This window comes from Ilyonectria robusta (assembly GCF_021365365.1).
Source record: "Ilyonectria robusta strain PMI_751 chromosome Unknown BGZ61scaffold_48, whole genome shotgun sequence".
In the NCBI taxonomy this organism is placed as follows: domain Eukaryota; kingdom Fungi; phylum Ascomycota; class Sordariomycetes; order Hypocreales; family Nectriaceae; genus Ilyonectria; species Ilyonectria robusta.
Genome location: NW_025764482.1, coordinates 184,769 through 201,581, shown reverse-complemented (window position 1 = coordinate 201,581; position 16,813 = coordinate 184,769). Strand labels below are relative to the sequence as shown.

Below are 16,813 nucleotides of genomic sequence, written 5' to 3'. Positions count from 1 at the left end.
CTTATAAAAAATATATATTTTAAAATCTAAATACTATTTAATAAAATTATAAGCTTAATATATACTAATTAATAATATATTATAATTAATAAGTAATTAATTAGCTATTTTTTTTTATATTATATAACTATAAGAAAAATCCTTATAAATTTAAATTAAAAATAAAATAAATAAAAATTTCTTCTTTTAAATTAAATAATATAGTTTATAAGTAAGTAAGCTATTTAAGTAAGTAAGCTACCTTTAAATTCTATATAAAATACTATTTTTAACCCTCTTATAAAAACTATTAAAATCTAATTAAACTTAATTAAAAGTTACTTATATATTTACTATAGTATAATAATAGAATATTATTTTTCTGAGATTTTATATAATTATTTTTAAGAAGTTATTTTAAAACTTTAATATAAGATATTCTTATAAATAGAAACTTAAAATATCTCTATAAATAAAATTATATAAAGTCTTAAAAAAATATTAAGCTATTATTATATTAAAGTAAAATATACAAGTAATATATTATTAATTCTTATTAAAAACTTATAGTTTTTATAAGAAAGTTAAAAATAGTATTTTATATAGAATTTAAAGATAGCTTACTTACTTAAATAGCTCACTTACTTATAAACTATATTAGCTTATATAAATTCAAAATAATATTACATTAAAACTAGATACCCTTTTACCAGCAACCTAAAATATAATAATTAACTATATAGATCTCTATAGCACATTAGATATATAGATTTGGGTTATTTTAAAGGGCCTAAAGGGCAAGGAGCATTCTAGCCTCATAATTAGACTGTAACATGCTGGGTGGTTAAGAATTAATTGATCAAATGGAGAGGATGTAGGTTGAGGGATTTTTATCTCACTCGCTTGTCTGTCTCACTCGCTTATCAAACACGTTACTCATTTAGCCTGAAAACACCTTCTCGTGGCAGCGCGCCCTTGGAGAACCGAATGGCGAAAACACCCTGGGCAGCCGCAGGACAGGCAATGCTGCCACATGCTTGTAGAAGATGTTATTACAATGAACCGAATATGGAGCCGAACAGATTTCAGGGCTTCGGAGAAGCGGTAGGATTTTGGGGGACCTTACTATCCGAGCCAACGGCAAAGTCGACCCAGTCGTATGAAGACACAGCAGTGGCACTCCCACTGCTGCTCGTGTCGGGATTTTGATAGCCGTCCCCTATGAGGCCTATCAGCTCAGCTCAGTACTGGCGAAGCACGACTGCAGATTTGGGATCGCACTCGTTACGTGTGGTTACGAACTGACCTCGGGGGTTCCACGGGCAAGTGTGATCAATCCACTCCTGCGGGTCTTCGCCATTGGCAAATTGCGTGAGCTTGGTCTTGCCGATCAAGACGGCTCCAAGGCGGAGGAGAATCTCCACTAACGGAGCAGTTTCTTTGCTATTAGGAGAGAGGCTGTAGTAGGCTCTGGATCCAGCACCCGTCTTCAAACCTGCGACGTCAAAGACGTCTTTGAGACCAAAACGAAGGCCCGCCAAAGGGCGACGGTGAGTTGGAGGTCCAAAGTAGATGCGTGAAGGAACGGCAACGTGAGCTGTCGGATAGGTCTCAATGAAGTGGCGGTAGTTGCAGGTGCTCGTTATGATGGAAGAGAGGAACGCAGACTGGGTGTCAGGGTAGAGTCTATAGATTTGGTGAAAGCAGGCGTCTCTCCAGACGTATGGACCAGAGCAAAGATTTTGCAGGCCACGGAAATCGTCTCCAGGCAGAATCTTGACAATCCATTGGACCCCCAGGTCTTGCAAGGCGGGAAAACCCTTCAGCGGCGGGTAAATAAGCTGGGTCTCTTTTCCGGAGGCGGCGGTGACATAAAAAAGGGTGGTGCAAAAGGAGCTGCAAAAGACGTCGTCTGTGGCGAGCCAAAGGGCCAAAGTCTGGGCGACGGTAGCATTCGAGAAGTCGGGACAGGACGGGGACTGCACCACAACCACGCAGGGCCCGAACGAGGGGTTTAGAGTCTGCCCCTGAAGAGATGGACTTGTTACTTTTCGCGCAGGTTGGGGATGTGAGAGCGGAGTCGGGACTTAGAGAGACTCACCTCGGGTAAGCAAAACTGGGCGATGACTTCGTTGGACCAACGGTATGAGATGCCTTGGAGCTCCATGGCTCTCATATCAGCTGCTCCAGCGGACACCACGGATTCCCCTACGGAGAGCTGCATAATGGCTGGTCGCCTGGATGGGTATATAAGGGGACTCGCACTTTGCGGCAGAACAGGTGAGTAGGTGTTGTTGTTGTTGTTGTTGTTGTTGTTGTTGTTGTTGTTGTTGTTGTTGTTGTTGTTGTTGTTGTTGAATTTGTTGTGCTCTGGATATTTGTATTGCATTGGTTACAGCGCAAAGAGACTCGAGTTGTAGCCTTGGGTGTCCAGATGAGGGGCCGGCACCGATAAGAAGTGCCTGGCTGTTCTGCCTTGGCCTCCAAGGGAAGGAAAGCACCGCACACTCAATTGACGCTGATAATTAGGCAAAGCTGACGCTGTGAATGGTGACTTTAACAAGAAGTGATTGATGGCAGCTTCTAGCTTTGCCTAATTATTATAAGACCAGCAAGGTTTACGCTAAAAAAATTGAGGCCTGTAGTTGGTCCAAAAAATGCGATCTCTTCATGAACTAATCTAATCTAACTTCTGTCTGCTCCCTCAAGGTGAGCAAGTTGCCGGCACAAGGTGAAAAAAACACAGTTTTACCCACAATTCAAGCATTTCCTACCCAACTCTATCACAATGAGCCGCAGTTCAGTACAAAACACATCAAACGATGGGTCGAAGGTTGAAAATATCTCACCGAACTTATGGAGACGACGGGTGAACACTCAGATAACTGGCCATGAACGCTGCGCCCCTAGTTTGGAAGCATAAAAAAAATAGTACGCATGATTAAAGTATTAAAGTGAATTGACAGCGGTTCTGATGATGAAAATAACTCCCGATGGTCAGTTCTTTTCATTGAAAAAGAAATCCGTTACCCGTTCCAAGGTAGCCTTGGCATCAGTCTCAATCACATTTCCATGGCAAGGGATGATTCTTTCGAAATCCCACTCAAAGACCCTCCTGAAAGATTCGGCAAAGCTCTGGCGATTCTTAGATCCCACGCCATACCACAAAGCCCTCTTCTGCCAGACCATTGTCCCCTGCAAGCTGAATGCCGAGCTGACTCCTCTGCCAAGTATACCGGAGGAGACGCCCTCTGGCACCTTTGAGTACTGTTCAGTGGCAGGTAGACTGAAGAGCAAGTCCGCCTCAATCAACGTTCTCGTTGGCTTGTGCAAGAAAACGAGGTCCTTATTAGGTGCTGCATCAACATATTCGACGCCGAATTCACCATCGAACTCGTCTGTGATGCGCAGCGTGGTTTTATTCTGGGCCGTGAAGACATGGCTAAAAGTGATGCCTCTGGTGGAGGCGTCCTTCTCCCGCTTCTCTGGTAATCCTTCGACGCATATTACATTAGCGTTGGGAAAGGCTGTCACCCACTCGGATATATGGATGTGATGCGTCATGTTCGGTGCGATAATATACCGCACCGTGCCGAGGGAGGTGAGCTTCTCGAGGACAACCGACGTTAGAGCAACCGGTGAAAACACTGCGAGAGATCCAGTAGCTAGGCGGATGATGGTTGCACGGCCACCCGCCTTCACACGCCCTCCAGCGAAAGCGAATGGTACACTTAGTGTGGTGATGGAAGGCAATATGTCTCGGATTACCATTGTGGCGACTGCATCGAAAGCGGCTAGTTTTGGTGAAGGCATTTTGGCGTGATCGGGGATTAGACGGATAAGTCGTTTGGCAGGAAGAGAAGCAAGTCGGACGATGGTGGGGGTTGGAGCCACGGGGATGGTGGAAGAACGTCGCACTGGGGAACAGTAACAGTGCAAGGAAATTAATTTAGCAAAGGAGTGGTAGGTTATATAGTAACGCATGTTGCTGACCAGAGGATACCGGTCGAGAATGGAACTTTGTATCTTATTCATGCAACATAAGCCGGGAAGATATCGTCTGGCCGTCGATTGGCGCTGTACTTGATGTGATTCCATACCACGAATTTTAGTGCTCAGTCATCCGCTAAGCCCTATTTAGTTCCATGATACGAGCCAAGCCAAATCCAGTCCCAAGCCACGAGATTTAGCCTATGCATAAGTTGCCGCTCTTCTGCGTCCCACATTCATCATCATGCTGCGATACCATTGGATTGACAAGCAGGCAGGTCATAGTTCAAGCTCATCCTCGTCATAGTAAATTTAGAGCTGTCAGGTCTGCTTGAGCTGAATTCTGGTGGCTTCTAAACTGCTTGAAAACTTGGCCATCCATGCCCCTGTCCATGCATGGTACTTGACCGGCAATACCGAATGAGCAATCGGCAATGAAAACATCATTGCCTGAGTTCCACAATATCCTGCATGTGAGCAATAGTTAGCTGACATGCAGATTTCTTGCGCGAGTTCGTAGTTCTCTCTCATTTGGCTGTCCTCTGATTGCAGGCAATCTATTCCCTTGTTGAGAACAATGAGACACGCATAGCATGTCGTAATGATGGTTGCAGACATGACGTCTCTGTAGACATAATTGGAATTAAACAGATCGTCGCTGTCTGAAACTGCGTGTAGCGTCTCCAGGACTTGCTTTCTCAGGCCGCCATCAATTGAGATGTATTGGTTGTGCCAACTTCTGATGTCTTGACGTAGATTCTGAGCGCTGGAAAGTATGGACAGGTAAACACTCTCGGGGGTGTCATTTGTCACTCCTTTTACTTGGTTCAGCAGTCCAGGAATAGCTGCAAAATAACGAAAAATGGTGTGATGCAGTTCGGGCGAGTCGGGTAACAATGGAAACTCGATGAGTCCATCGGGGATAGACTGCCAATCCTGGGTATCCAGAAAACATGGCTCTCCGGAAGCCAATGCTTCATAAATCTAAGATCATAAGGTCCTTAGTGATTGCTCTTGGATAACATAGGCCTGCAGACTAACAATTGCTCCGCGGCATGCGAGGAACATGGAATACTCGAATGCGGACTCGTAACATCGTCGGGCGCCCCGTAGTTGCATTAAGCGTGCCGCGCCACCCGCGTGACGGATCCAAGAGTGGTCTCTGTTAACAATGCTCTAACAGGTCATATTGAGTACTGGTACGTTCCCATACGGACTGGGAATGGTAGTTACCTCGAAAAGTTCAAGAAGTAAGGTCGCGCAAAGCACGTTTGCATCCAACCCCCCGGTCGCGTCGCCAATGGCTATCGCTAAACTCTTCAAAGCAAAAGTATATGAAAGGTCGGCATTATGCAACACCAGTTGATCCCCTGACACGCGTGCAAAATATGCCAAGGCAACTGAAAGGGCCGCGTGATCTAGAGATGCACAGCAGTTTAAGCGAGGGGGCACATGCCAGAGCCAACTTCCGAGGAATGACTTTTGTACTGAAGCAGCTCCTAGAGGAAACATGGCACACACAAAAGAAGATAGAATTTGTTGGCGCTCGAGAGTCGAAGAGGTGGGTTGATGGTATATAGTATGGCCTCGCGTTGTGAGAGAGCGGACGAACTGGCCATGAACAGTATCAAGTTTGTCAGCCATTACAGATGAGTTGGAGCCTTGACCAGGTAACCCTGTGGAGACGCGAATAGTAGACTTCCGAGATGGGCGGCGCAATTTGGGTCCTTCATCTACGAACTTCATGCCTCGCGCGTAACCAGGACAAGTCCGGCCGCCCCTTCGACACTGTGAACAGCTCGGTCGTGCCTCATCGCACTGTTCTCAGCTATATTAGTGTTCGCTAGAGACGAAGAGATGTAATGTCGATGCAAACCTTGACACTGCGTTTTAGACACAGGGAACACCCCTTGCTCGTCGGCACACCGACCATTGCGGTTGTCGAGGACGCTCAAAGGCCGGCTTGGTCCAATAAACAGATTCGCAGCTTACTTGATGAGCCAAATAGTATCGCAGGTGTGGAATTCCGTGTCATGCTTACGACTGCACTGAGGTCGGCCATGAATGTCACCACTGAAAATGACAGCATAATAGCGGAGATAACGGGGATAGAGCCGCCGGCCCGATTGATGATCCGATTCGCTTTTCCATCCGCGTGTTCAGCCAGGAGAATGAGAGAGGAGGTTAGCACTAGAGAGTCGCACTGTGTGGCAAGAGTATGAACATTTCCTAATCGAGAGGTTGTTAAAGGTAATTATGTAGGGTAGCATTTAGGGCAAACCACCTCTGAGGTGATGTGGTTGGCTGTGAAACGTGTCACACAGGTCTTTCGAAGTAATGCATGAGCAGTTGTCTGGTATTTCTTGAGGACTAATAATACAATCATGAAACAAATACTCTATGCATGGCTTTCCAGGAATTGAACAACTGCAGCACGAACACGAAGAGCCTCTGGAATAACAGGATCCCAGTTGAATCCGTGCCACATTCCCTCTGATACCAGTAATTCCACCTTGACGCCAGCCTCTCTTAGTTTCCAGTAAAACCGGATACCATTACTGAGAGCAAAGTCGCGTGTGCCCACAGTAATAACAGTCGGAGGGAAGGATAAGTCGTAGTTGGCGTACATGGGCGAATAGAGAGGATCCTTCGGGTCAATATCCTCGGGAGTGTAATTCTGCCCTACCATGGCTGTCAAGAGACTGACTGGCATAATGTCCCGATCAAGAGCATTCGTGACCATCGAGTCGCCTGCGCCGCTGAGGTCCAGCGCGGGTGTACACAGGTAACACCCTGCGGTTGGAATTGGAAGACCCTCTTCCTGTGCCACGAGGAGCGCAGAGACAAGTAACTGGGCGCCAGACGAGCTGCCCATCGTGTACATGTCAGCGGGGTCGATAGGAACACCACCTGGTGGACCATTTCGAATGAGCTCGCGGTATACCGTCAAGATCTGATCACGAGCCACAGGGTATTTTGCCTCTGGCGATTTAGTATAGTTTGTCGAGTAGACACGGACGCCCAGCTCCACCGCCATAGTCAGCGCGGCGCGATCCTTAGGGCTGCCCATAATAAATGCCCCTCCAAATGCATTGAACAATATCTTGTTCTCCTTCTCAGGTTTAATATGAGGAGGTTCAATGACGACGACGGGGATCTCGGCAACAGTAATTTCCTTTATCCGGAGACCATGCTTCTCGATCAAGTCCTCCTCACCGGGAGCCGTTTTCTCGTCAAACCCTTGACGGAGCCCGGGAACTCGACGAGAAGATGCAAGGAATGGTGAAATGGTGTTGGCGAAAGGAATGTTGCGGATATTGTTTAGGAACTTGACGGCTTCAGGACTGATTGTGGCCTTCTGGCCCTCCGTGAGTGACACCATCTTTGCTTCAGTGTTTCATAAAGAGATGTATAAAAGCGAGTAGCTACAATTGAGGCGGATGAAAAACGACCAGAATGACCTGGCCATTCCACCGAAGATTTATATCTTGTAGTGCATAAGCAGATGATGAAAAATAAGGACCCGACCATACGATCAATTAATACGAAAGCTGGGCATTTCCCATCTGGTCTCTCATTGTCAGCATTTAGTGGCCAGGTTCGGAGATAGTGGTGATCTGTTCCGGGGCTAAAATTCGTAGCTTAGAACTGGATCAGGCTTAGTTCGGGTCATGCAGCTGAATACGGTCAAGCGGCGCTGAATTCGTGTGATGCAACTGTATCAGGCTCGGAACTGGATTCTCTCAGCTCGGGACATGAGGCCAAAAATGATATCGTAGACGCTGAGACGCTAAAGTTCGTGCCATGGAACCATATCAGGCCTGGTGCCGCGGATGCTGCGGATATGCAGTGGATTCTGTTAGCGGATCACTGTTCGGATTCTCGGTGTTCTCGACCGCACGTACTCTCAGCGTCATGGCTTGGTTGGGAAGCGTCTCTGCTTCGCCCTATATATAGCAGGTGAGATGAGCCGCAGTAAATAACAGAACACCCTCTATCAACAAACATCAAGCCTCCAAGGTTAAGCAACGAACCACTACACGATTCACTTCTCCCACTTTCACTATGTCCTCTACGCACAAGCATTATGTCAGTGACCTCATCACTGGGCCGCCTCCGACGGAAATGGGATACAACAGGCTGGGGCGCTCCGGCTTGAAAGTCTCCAAGATCATTCTGGGAGCCATGTCTTATGGGAGCAAAGAGTGGCAGAAATGGGTCTTGGAGGAAGACGAAGCTCTGCCTCTCCTGAAGCATGCTTACGACGTAGGCATCAACACATGGGACACTGTGAGTTACTTTTGCTTGTTCTTTGATGCTTAGATTACGTGCAGCTAACAATCTCGTCTGTAGTCCGATCTCTACTCGAATGGCGTTTCGGAGGAGATCATTGGCAAAGCCCTTTCCACCTACAGCATCCCTCGAGAAGGCGTCGTCATCATCACTAAATGTCGGTGGGGAATCAGTGGGCCCGGCGAGCCACAACTGTCCGTCTTTGCATCCACGATCAATGATGGCAGGATGGTGAATCGGGTCGGCCTGTCCCGCAAGCACATTTTTGATGCTGTCCAAGCAAGCGTCAAAAGACTGGGCACGTACATCGATGTCCTCCAAATTCATCGTATGGATCAAGATGTCCCAAGAGAAGAGATCATGAAGGCTTTGAACGATGTTGTCGAAATGGGACTTGCACGGTATCTCGGCGCTTGCTCTGTAAGTTGCCCATCTTGTCATAGCCATCAAGTGAACTTGAGCTAATCCGCGGTGCAAAGATGCCTGCCTGGGAGTTTCAAACACTCCAGAACATAGCGCAGAAAAACGGTTGGCACCAATTTATTTCCATGCAGAACTACTATAACCTCCTCTACCGAGAGGAAGAGCGAGAAATGATACCGTACTGCCGGGACACTGGTATCGGATGCATTCCTGTAAGGGCCCTCTTTCTATCATACCATGTTCCATAGCATTGACATCCTCACCATAGTGGTCACCTAATGCGCGTGGCATTCTGACTCGTCCATGGAACGCTCTGGATGTAAACACATCCTTGAGGTCGCAACATGATGTCGCAATTCCACGTCTCTACGGCCGGGAAAGCGAAATCGACAAGGCCATCGTTGATGCTGTCGAAGAGATCGCCAAGGCTAGACAATTGCCGATGGCGGTCATCGCAACAGCCTGGTGTTTGCACAAGGGGGTTAATCCGATAGTTGGTCTGAACACCAAGGAACGCATCGATGAGGCAGTGCTCGCTGCGAAGACTGCTTTGACAGAGGAAGAGGTGGAGAAGCTTGAGGCGGCGTACCAGCCAAAGAACATGACTGGGCATTAACAGGTAGATCTATATAGTCATCCCCGATGCTCTTGCATATGATGCAGAATTTATCAGGAACAAAGTACCGAATGATTGTAGCTTTCGGAATATCCCACCTTGTGCTTAATGTCGGCTTCGGACTTTTGAAGTCTCGCAACATGTATGTGAATGCGTCCATCACTGAGATAATGATATTCAACACAAGTATGGAAACGTAAAAGGTTCTTTCAGGACTAGAGTTACATCGAGCAAGGCTAATTTGTCTTGCATTCAGCTGTGGCAAAAGTCATAGGGATATAAGCTCTTGATTCCGGGGTAACTGGTGGCACACGATGTGGGCCTAGTCGTCTGTGTGCACGACGCGTTTGTCGAGGGCGAGGAGGCGAAAAACTAGCGGACTTGGCCAGGAGACTTATCACGTACAATGGGAACAGGCAGCGGTGGCGAGCTATCCGTTGGACAGAACATCCGGGCAAGGGTCCAAAAAACTTTTGCACGAAGGGGATGACATCGGTAACGAATTAATTTGCTAGTTTGTTGGTGGAGAGGTCTTTAGTGCAGACCACACCCGTCCGTAGGATAAGGCTAGAGGGATAACAGAGGCAGAGAAAAAGTAACAGCAAAGTCGTCTTCTGGAGGCAAAAAGTATTTAAAGCAGCTGATCAATTGCTTCTTGATTGCTGCCAAAGAAGGAAAAAGAGAAATAATATCAAGAGCTGCTGCGACAGCTGCGGTAGAAGGAGCGTACGAGGACTCAAGGTTCCCTCTTAATTAGAAGAAGGAAAAAGCGTGTCTTTCTATTTCTCAAGCTGACTTGACGCTTTAAGTAGGGACAGCCTAAGCTAGCACAGGCCTTCCGTACCGTATTAAACTCCAGGTGGACCGTTGGCCCTATCACACTAGAAGTTTCGAACCCGACTGATGCAAGATCATCTTAAGCGAGCATGGAGACAGATAACGGCCGAGGACATATACGCAAGCGCGGTGTTCAAAGAGGGCCGGTTTCGAAGGGTGTATGAAGAGGAAGAGGAAAGTGTCGATGGTGACGGAGGGTGAGAAATGAGGAACCTGCTACCAGGCCAAAGGGATGAAGCTAGGAGGTTTTATAATTCATTAATATTGACAGGTCCTCGATTAACCAGGTCGGAGTTTAACGCTCCCACTCCCGACCTAGCCCACGACCCTCCTTGGGCAGCCTTAGCCTGCCAAACGCCTTGTCCGCACCCTCATAGCCCGTGAGCAGACCTTCTTGGGACACCGAAACGGTGAGGGCTCCGCTCTGGGCCAAGTAGATATGCTGTGCCATCCAAGACGTGAGTACAGGAGGGCCAACAAATATGCGTATGAATCCAACTACAACAGAAAAGCACCCAATTCCCATGAACACCCTCGCTGCGGAGATCCATATCCCTGTCCCTGACAATCCATTTCCGTTTAGGTATGGGAACGCAAAATATTCCGTCTGCTTATCATCTACTTGTGATTGATTACCCTTCCCGGACTCGAATGGATGGCTCACACCTGGTACAAACTTCAGTGGAAGCGTGTCGAAGTTTGATAGCAGTCTTGCCATGGCGACCTGGACAATACTACTCACGCCCCTGCGGGGATATTGGCCCCAGTAAGATATCAAGGGCACCGGCCAGTCCATAATTTCAAGGTCAGGTACCAAGGAATCATCGTCTCCTTCGGGGATGGCGGCCTTGTAATCATCGGAGATGACTCTGGGATCATGGTACGACAGACTGGAACAGAACCACCCCTCTACTACTCTTTCCACCTCCGCAACAGCGAAGTGCATTTTGTAGGAAATGCGGCGCTCCACGGTAAGGTCGTTATCCGGGCCCTCGAGCCAAGGGGCGTAGTCCGCCCATTGTATCATGACAACGTCGGCTTGGGGCACAGTCCAGTCTACCACCACTCGTGAGCCTTTCGATGCCAGCCAAAAATTACCATCGGTATAGCTTCGCCGCCAGCCATCAGTATCCCTCGTCATGGTGAAGTCCCCCTCAACTTCCGTCTTTTCGGCGACCATGACAACCTCTCCAGTGCGGAGAAGCCCAAAGGACACTGAATCGGTCGAGCCATCCAAGCATTCCAGCAGCCCCGTCATGGTGATGCTGTCAGGCGGCTCAGCTTTTTCGGAATCCGAATAGAAAAAGCCCCGATTTTGCTCGTTATCTGTGTTGTCGGCAATGCAGGGACTGAACTCGCCATGGTAGCCGGGTTTGGAGATGCTTGGGGAGGAGAGTGACAGTTTTTCTGCATCAACTGGTCCTTCGAAAAAAAGGCCTGTCTGGGAGATGCCAAATTTATATCCTATTGAAGCCGCAATAGACGCTGTGATAAACAGGTACCGTAGTGTGATGAGCCCGGTAAAACCTCGACGGCCATACAGAACAGGTGCTCGAGGCTGGGAGTTCAGGTACAGCCCGTACTCGAGTCCGTCGCCGCGTTGGGCCCTTCTGCTACACCACCAGTCGAATAGATGGGTGTAAGCCTCGTTGAAGCCGTAGGACAATAGTCCAAATCCAACGCCGACAATAGCGATCCAAGCTTGGACGCTCGACTGCGAACCATATTGGAAAACCCTCATCCTGTCGTCGATGGTAGACCTGCCCTTGACCGTGGCTGGGCCGAAAAGGCCGTTGACAGCAGTAAATATTAAGATAGCCCCTCCAAAGAAGAGGGCAGCAAGGGAGAGTACGCCGAGCCGTCGGATGCGGCTGAACATGGTTGGTCTTGCTCAAGGCACACGGCTTGAGCGGATATTCTCAGTACGAACCTGTACAGGACGAGAAAATCCTCTTAGGAGCTCCGTCTTATTTAACACCAGCAAGCTTCCATTTCGTGGCGTCTACTCCTCGGCGCTAACACCCAAGTGTCACTAGGCCTTCCAGTGTTGGCCTAGTGGGAGACGCTATCGCAAGCCCAGCTGAAACATTCATAAAAAATGGGCTAAGAGCTCTGAAAGAGACGGGTCGAGACCAAGCCACGATATCTAACATTCAACGCCCTACGGAGCAGTAGCTGCGCTATTATGTATCTCCCTGCCGCCGTAGACGTGAGGCTTAGAGCGGACACCATGCATAAATAAGGAACTTCTATAATGCCGCCTCACTCACTCAAGGCAACTGATCGCTGCTCTACGGCTGGGAAACTTCCGACTCCTCTACCACTCTTTCCACTTCTACAAGAGCGAAATGCAGATTGAAAGAAATTTGGCGCTCCATGGTAGATCGTTATGCTGGTCCTCGAGCCAAGGTGCGAAGTCTACTAACACAGGCCATTGTGGTTGTCGCGCCGCCATTTGCCGAGAACATAAGCCCTTCTCTCGTCATCTGCGTTTCCGAGGATTCTTTGAACGTCACAGCGGCCAATTACTTCGAATCACAGCTACTGTTTTGGTCCGAGATCATTTCATAGATTACAAGCGGGCATCCATCTAGGTCCTTGAGCAAGCTGCCTAGCTAAAAGTAGGAAGTCCGGCTAGCGGATCGGTATAGCTCGTGTCTGTAGCGGTATCTCGGCTATTATACCCAAGCATTGCGGCTTAGGCGCAATATAGCAAAGGGGAATTACGATGGCCAATTCATACGCTCATATTAAGACACTTTGAAAAGTCATCCAGCAGCTTGGTATTAGTTGGGGTGAAGGTTCTGAATGGCGGCGACGAGGTGATGAGAATGACCTCTAGGGTTATATCGACAACGACTTTGGATGTCACCGCATCCGCAAGCTGGCTTCTCACAGTGCGGCCAGTTCTTGACGGTATAGTATTTATGTAAAGTTGAACAATGCGACTCGAGTGACTCGGACAATTCAGATTCAGGCGATGACCATGGCGCGATAGATGATTGAGTCGCCCTGTAAGATGACTCAGTCGCGCATCGTGAGGCTTCACTAACGCGGCAACTTGGCCGCAAACGTTGCAGCCATCCATTGGTTCTCTCCGTTTGATCTTCCATCTGATTTAAGCCTTATTTAGGCTAACTCGTCACGTTTTATAGCTGGCCACGGCTTATTCCATCCATGATACCTTACTAGTACACATACAGAAGCATGATACCCTGCCCCGAGCTGCGACATGACATGAATCATCTTACCTCCAAATTTGAGAAGCAACATCTTTGTGAGTTGGATTGCAATGGTTCTTACTATATTATGTGCTACATTTCACTCTGTGCAATCTCATGGTGAATTTCTGAATATTTCCAATCTTCCAATTTGCAATGGATCGCGTTAAGTACCTCGACTTAACCCCGCCTGGCAGCGGGCTTTGCTGCTAATATGACGAATATCCTACATCATTCTCTTCTCCAAAGTTGAACACGCACGATCAAACCTGTCGCTTCATTTTCAAGAATGTTGAACCGCTCGAATCCAGATGAATGGCCGCCGTATCACCAGGGACTGGTAACCCATCGCAGCTCCGTGGCGACGAGTTCGATACGCAGCAAACGCCATCTCAAATTCGGAAACTCGCCAGCCTCTGGATAACTGTCAAGGAAGCTGAGGACATTTGTCGGCAGTTTCAGAGATCCTGCATCCAAAACCGTCAGGTCCTATGGAGTGGCATGCTTCGGGAAACGGCACAGCGGTGGGCAGATGAACGTGACTTTCAGACATTGACAACTGCCTTGGGCCCTCTTCTGGATCCTTCCCATCCAGATTGTCCCCATGATCGGAAATCATCGGGAGGGTGGGCCAAATATATTCATGGAGCTTCAGTTTTGTTTGCTTGGTATATCTCCCAAACAGACCTGGTCACTGTCCTATCGCAGCCTCCGCCGCAGCGGTTTCACCCTTCCGGGCAGACATTCTACCAAATGGTGGAAGAGCCGATAATCAAGGGTATGATGGGCAATACGGCCGTGAGCAAAATCGTCGTGGTTCATCCCACCGTTGGGGGCGCTGCTGATTTCACATATGAAATGTGGCCGCATGACGAGCCTTCATTGTGGACAATGAGCTTTGGGATACCAGATATTGTGGTATACTGGCGCCAAGTCAAAGCAAAGAAACCTCAACAGTATGGTAGTATTTCAAAGGTGTGCGGGTGATAATGGCTGAACACACTGACCTGTAAACTGACTCATAGACAGCAAACACAGCCGAAACTTAACGAAGCGCTGGTAGCGAAACCAAATGGGGCAGATAAGGAAGAAAACATCCGACACGGAGCTAACGAAGAGCCGGAGAAAAAAAAGAAGAAGAAGAAGGAGACTGCACAGAATAGCAAAGGGAAGGAGACTATTGCAGCCGGTTTGACTCAAAACAAGAAGTCAGCAAATAAGGAAGGAAAAATGACAAACGGAGCCAACGAAAAGCAGAAGAAAAGCAAGAAGAAAAAGAAGAAGAAGAAGAAGAAGACTGCACAGAGTATCGAAGAGAAGGAGAATGTTGCAGCAGGTTCCACCAAGTCAGCAAAAAAGGGAATAGTGATTATTGCTGCAGCAAGTAAAAAAATAAGGGGGAGAGAGCAGCCAAGTTAAACTTGGTGGGTCTGTCTAAGGTTGATAAAAAAGCCGGAAAAGAAAAACAGGGGATTGCAAAGTCATGACAGTGAATAATGAGGTAAGAATGGGTCATCTGGTGAAGAGATGAGGTAGCACGTTAATGTAAACCTTACGGTCAGTTTGATTGAGCCATTGTTCAGAATCCCCTAAACATATTCTATAATACCTGTAGCCGCATTGGTTTTGATCAGACCTAGCTATGCCGTAAATAAGGAACCTCTAATTCACCACCTCACTCAAGGTAACCGAGTAATCCATCTGTCAAACTTCTTCGCCAACTCGACGCATCGCTCGTCGATAAACCTCGTGTATAAGTGCGCCGCATACAAATTGATCACTGTCAAGATTGCAAAAGCGCTAAGCCATGAAAACGCAAATGGGACAGTGTGGTTGACGGCCTCTGGCCCAGGGTATGATTCCCGAGTGGCAATATACCACATAAAGTTCCTCACGGGGTCGCGAATAAGGTGGTAGATAGATTGGTGCACCAAGTATAGCGAGAAGGAGATCTTGCCTAGGTATTGTATCGGCGCAGAATTCAGCCGGCGCTGGAGATAGGCAGACTTGCTGATTCCGTAGACAACGAGAACTGAGCCAGCCGTCTTCCAGGCCTTGCTCAGAATTCCCCAGTCGTTTTCCCAGCGTGAGGATTCGACGAACTTCAAGAATTGGTACCCAGGTGGTAAAAAGCCGTCGTCGCTGAGGCAGACTAACCAGATTCCAAAAATAAAGCAAAAGTACGTTCTGATGGTGCTAAAGTTGACGTATCGTGCGTTTGTCCGCAAACACAACCTGACGTGACGGGGTAACTTTGGCTCTTCGTTGGTGGTCCCCGACTCTGACAAGACCTGCATCTCAGCCAGGTAGAGACCCGCCAAGAAGGCAAAGGTATCCCACTGACCAAAATAGAACCAGTATGCTATCAGGACAGCTATGGCTATACGTCGAGGCTGCGGCCGCCAGGATGCCAACGCTAGTATGACAAGATAGACGATACAAGAGCCGCGGAACTCAAGCGCCATCGTCCAGAGCTGGCCGTTGAGACCACCGTTGGCTTGGAACGACAGGATGTTTATGTTGTCGAGCATGTAGCGAAAGACAAAGGTGACGTGCAACCAGGGCGCAGTCCAGGGCTTGCGGCCCCAGACAACATCGTCGCCAAACTCCCAATGATAGAGATTGCAAAAGAAGAGAAGTTGCGAAATTGCCGTGATGCAGAAGACGGGCAGGTAGATGCGCAAGATGCGGCGAGTGGCTGCCGAAGAGAGACGGCGCAGAAATTCGACACTGTTGGTGTTTCGCACTCGGAGAAGCGTGATGGATATGGCATAGCCGGAGATGACCAAAAACAGCGGCACCATGGCATGAGCAGCAAACACAAGACGGATAGGAGGCAGCTGAAGAAGCCTCCTATTTTCCTCGGGCGGATCGGCCCAGTACGACCGAAAGGCAACGTCCAAGACGCCGCCCATGAAGTAGTGGTCTGTAGCGACGATTGCCGCCGCGATGCCACGCAGGCCGTCCAGCCAGGTGGTGCGGTCCATGGTCTAGTCCGGTCCTTGAGGCGTCCCGCGTTTGCAAGGAAGAGATTATCGACGGTAGGCAGCAGGCTGGCGGCATTAAAACACGGGCCTTTATTACGTATTCAACTCTACTCCAGTTCTTTGAGTTCCTCCGTTTCTACTGGAGGGCTTACGGAGTCGGGTAAAACATCCCTGTAGAGTAAGATTATTCCCCCCCACACCGTCCTTCTGTGCAATGTCAATAGTAAAGCTTATATACCTTCAAATACTGGCTCGCGATAGGTCTTTCCAGGAGGGAAAGGAATGTATGGGCACTGTAGGGACGCTAAGGATGTAAGAGATGCAGCCGGAGGTTTTGAAAAAGTCCGGAAACCCCTGCTACGGAAGGCCACAAGGGGCAGAGTTCCAAAATTCAATTTTGAAGATTTTTGAATTGGGTCACCCCCCCCCTTTCCCCCGGGCGGACCCCCGTACGGCCCCGTTTGTAG

At 48.3% G+C, this 16,813-nt stretch overlaps 8 protein-coding genes across 8 annotated transcripts; 2 read left to right on the top strand and 6 right to left on the bottom strand.

Moving 5' to 3' along the window:
- Positions 1–769: 769 nt before the first annotated feature.
- On the bottom strand, positions 770–2,181 carry BGZ61DRAFT_404581 (amidase signature domain-containing protein). Its single transcript, XM_046243130.1, has 4 exons — positions 2,081–2,181; positions 1,286–2,006; positions 1,106–1,198; positions 770–1,015 (listed from the first exon to the last, which is right to left on the bottom strand). The coding sequence occupies exons 1-4, from the start codon at positions 2,153–2,155 to the stop codon at positions 912–914; spliced, it is 993 nt and encodes a 330-aa protein (XP_046095070.1). The 5' UTR covers positions 2,156–2,181; the 3' UTR covers positions 770–911.
- Positions 2,182–2,976: 795 nt separating this feature from the next.
- Positions 2,977–3,750, bottom strand: BGZ61DRAFT_371806 (uncharacterized protein; the record flags this gene model as incomplete). The annotated part of the gene is made up of 1 exon (XM_046242129.1): positions 2,977–3,750. One exon carries the CDS (start codon positions 3,748–3,750, stop codon positions 2,977–2,979), a length of 774 nt encoding a protein of 257 aa, XP_046095069.1.
- A 433-nt stretch (positions 3,751–4,183) lies between these two features.
- BGZ61DRAFT_176629 (uncharacterized protein) lies at positions 4,184–6,025 on the bottom strand. The gene is made up of 4 exons (XM_046237640.1): positions 5,846–6,025; positions 5,203–5,787; positions 5,011–5,145; positions 4,184–4,953 (listed from the first exon to the last, which is right to left on the bottom strand). Exons 1-4 carry the CDS (start codon positions 5,900–5,902, stop codon positions 4,291–4,293), a joined length of 1,440 nt encoding a protein of 479 aa, XP_046095068.1. The 5' UTR covers positions 5,903–6,025; the 3' UTR covers positions 4,184–4,290.
- Positions 6,026–6,322: 297 nt separating this feature from the next.
- On the bottom strand, positions 6,323–7,455 carry BGZ61DRAFT_466223 (Alpha/Beta hydrolase protein). Its single transcript, XM_046247660.1, has one exon. It carries the CDS (start codon positions 7,349–7,351, stop codon positions 6,368–6,370), a length of 984 nt encoding a protein of 327 aa, XP_046095067.1. The 5' UTR covers positions 7,352–7,455; the 3' UTR covers positions 6,323–6,367.
- A 495-nt stretch (positions 7,456–7,950) lies between these two features.
- On the top strand, positions 7,951–9,302 carry BGZ61DRAFT_594364 (NADP-dependent oxidoreductase domain-containing protein; the record flags this gene model as incomplete). The annotated part of the gene is made up of 4 exons (XM_046256848.1): positions 7,951–8,259; positions 8,323–8,682; positions 8,742–8,897; positions 8,954–9,302. Exons 1-4 carry the CDS (start codon positions 8,035–8,037, stop codon positions 9,299–9,301), a joined length of 1,089 nt encoding a protein of 362 aa, XP_046095066.1. The 5' UTR covers positions 7,951–8,034.
- Positions 9,303–10,433: 1,131 nt separating this feature from the next.
- On the bottom strand, positions 10,434–12,017 carry BGZ61DRAFT_434279 (uncharacterized protein; the record flags this gene model as incomplete). Its single annotated transcript, XM_046243951.1, has 1 exon — positions 10,434–12,017. One exon carries the CDS (start codon positions 12,015–12,017, stop codon positions 10,434–10,436), a length of 1,584 nt encoding a protein of 527 aa, XP_046095065.1.
- A 1,657-nt stretch (positions 12,018–13,674) lies between these two features.
- On the top strand, positions 13,675–14,346 carry BGZ61DRAFT_371793 (uncharacterized protein; the record flags this gene model as incomplete). The annotated part of the gene is made up of 1 exon (XM_046242127.1): positions 13,675–14,346. One exon carries the CDS (start codon positions 13,675–13,677, stop codon positions 14,344–14,346), a length of 672 nt encoding a protein of 223 aa, XP_046095064.1.
- A 559-nt stretch (positions 14,347–14,905) lies between these two features.
- BGZ61DRAFT_466219 (acyltransferase 3) lies at positions 14,906–16,392 on the bottom strand. The gene has a single exon (XM_046247659.1). It carries the CDS (start codon positions 16,344–16,346, stop codon positions 15,039–15,041), a length of 1,308 nt encoding a protein of 435 aa, XP_046095063.1. The 5' UTR covers positions 16,347–16,392; the 3' UTR covers positions 14,906–15,038.
- Between the last annotated feature and the right edge of the window lie 421 nt (positions 16,393–16,813).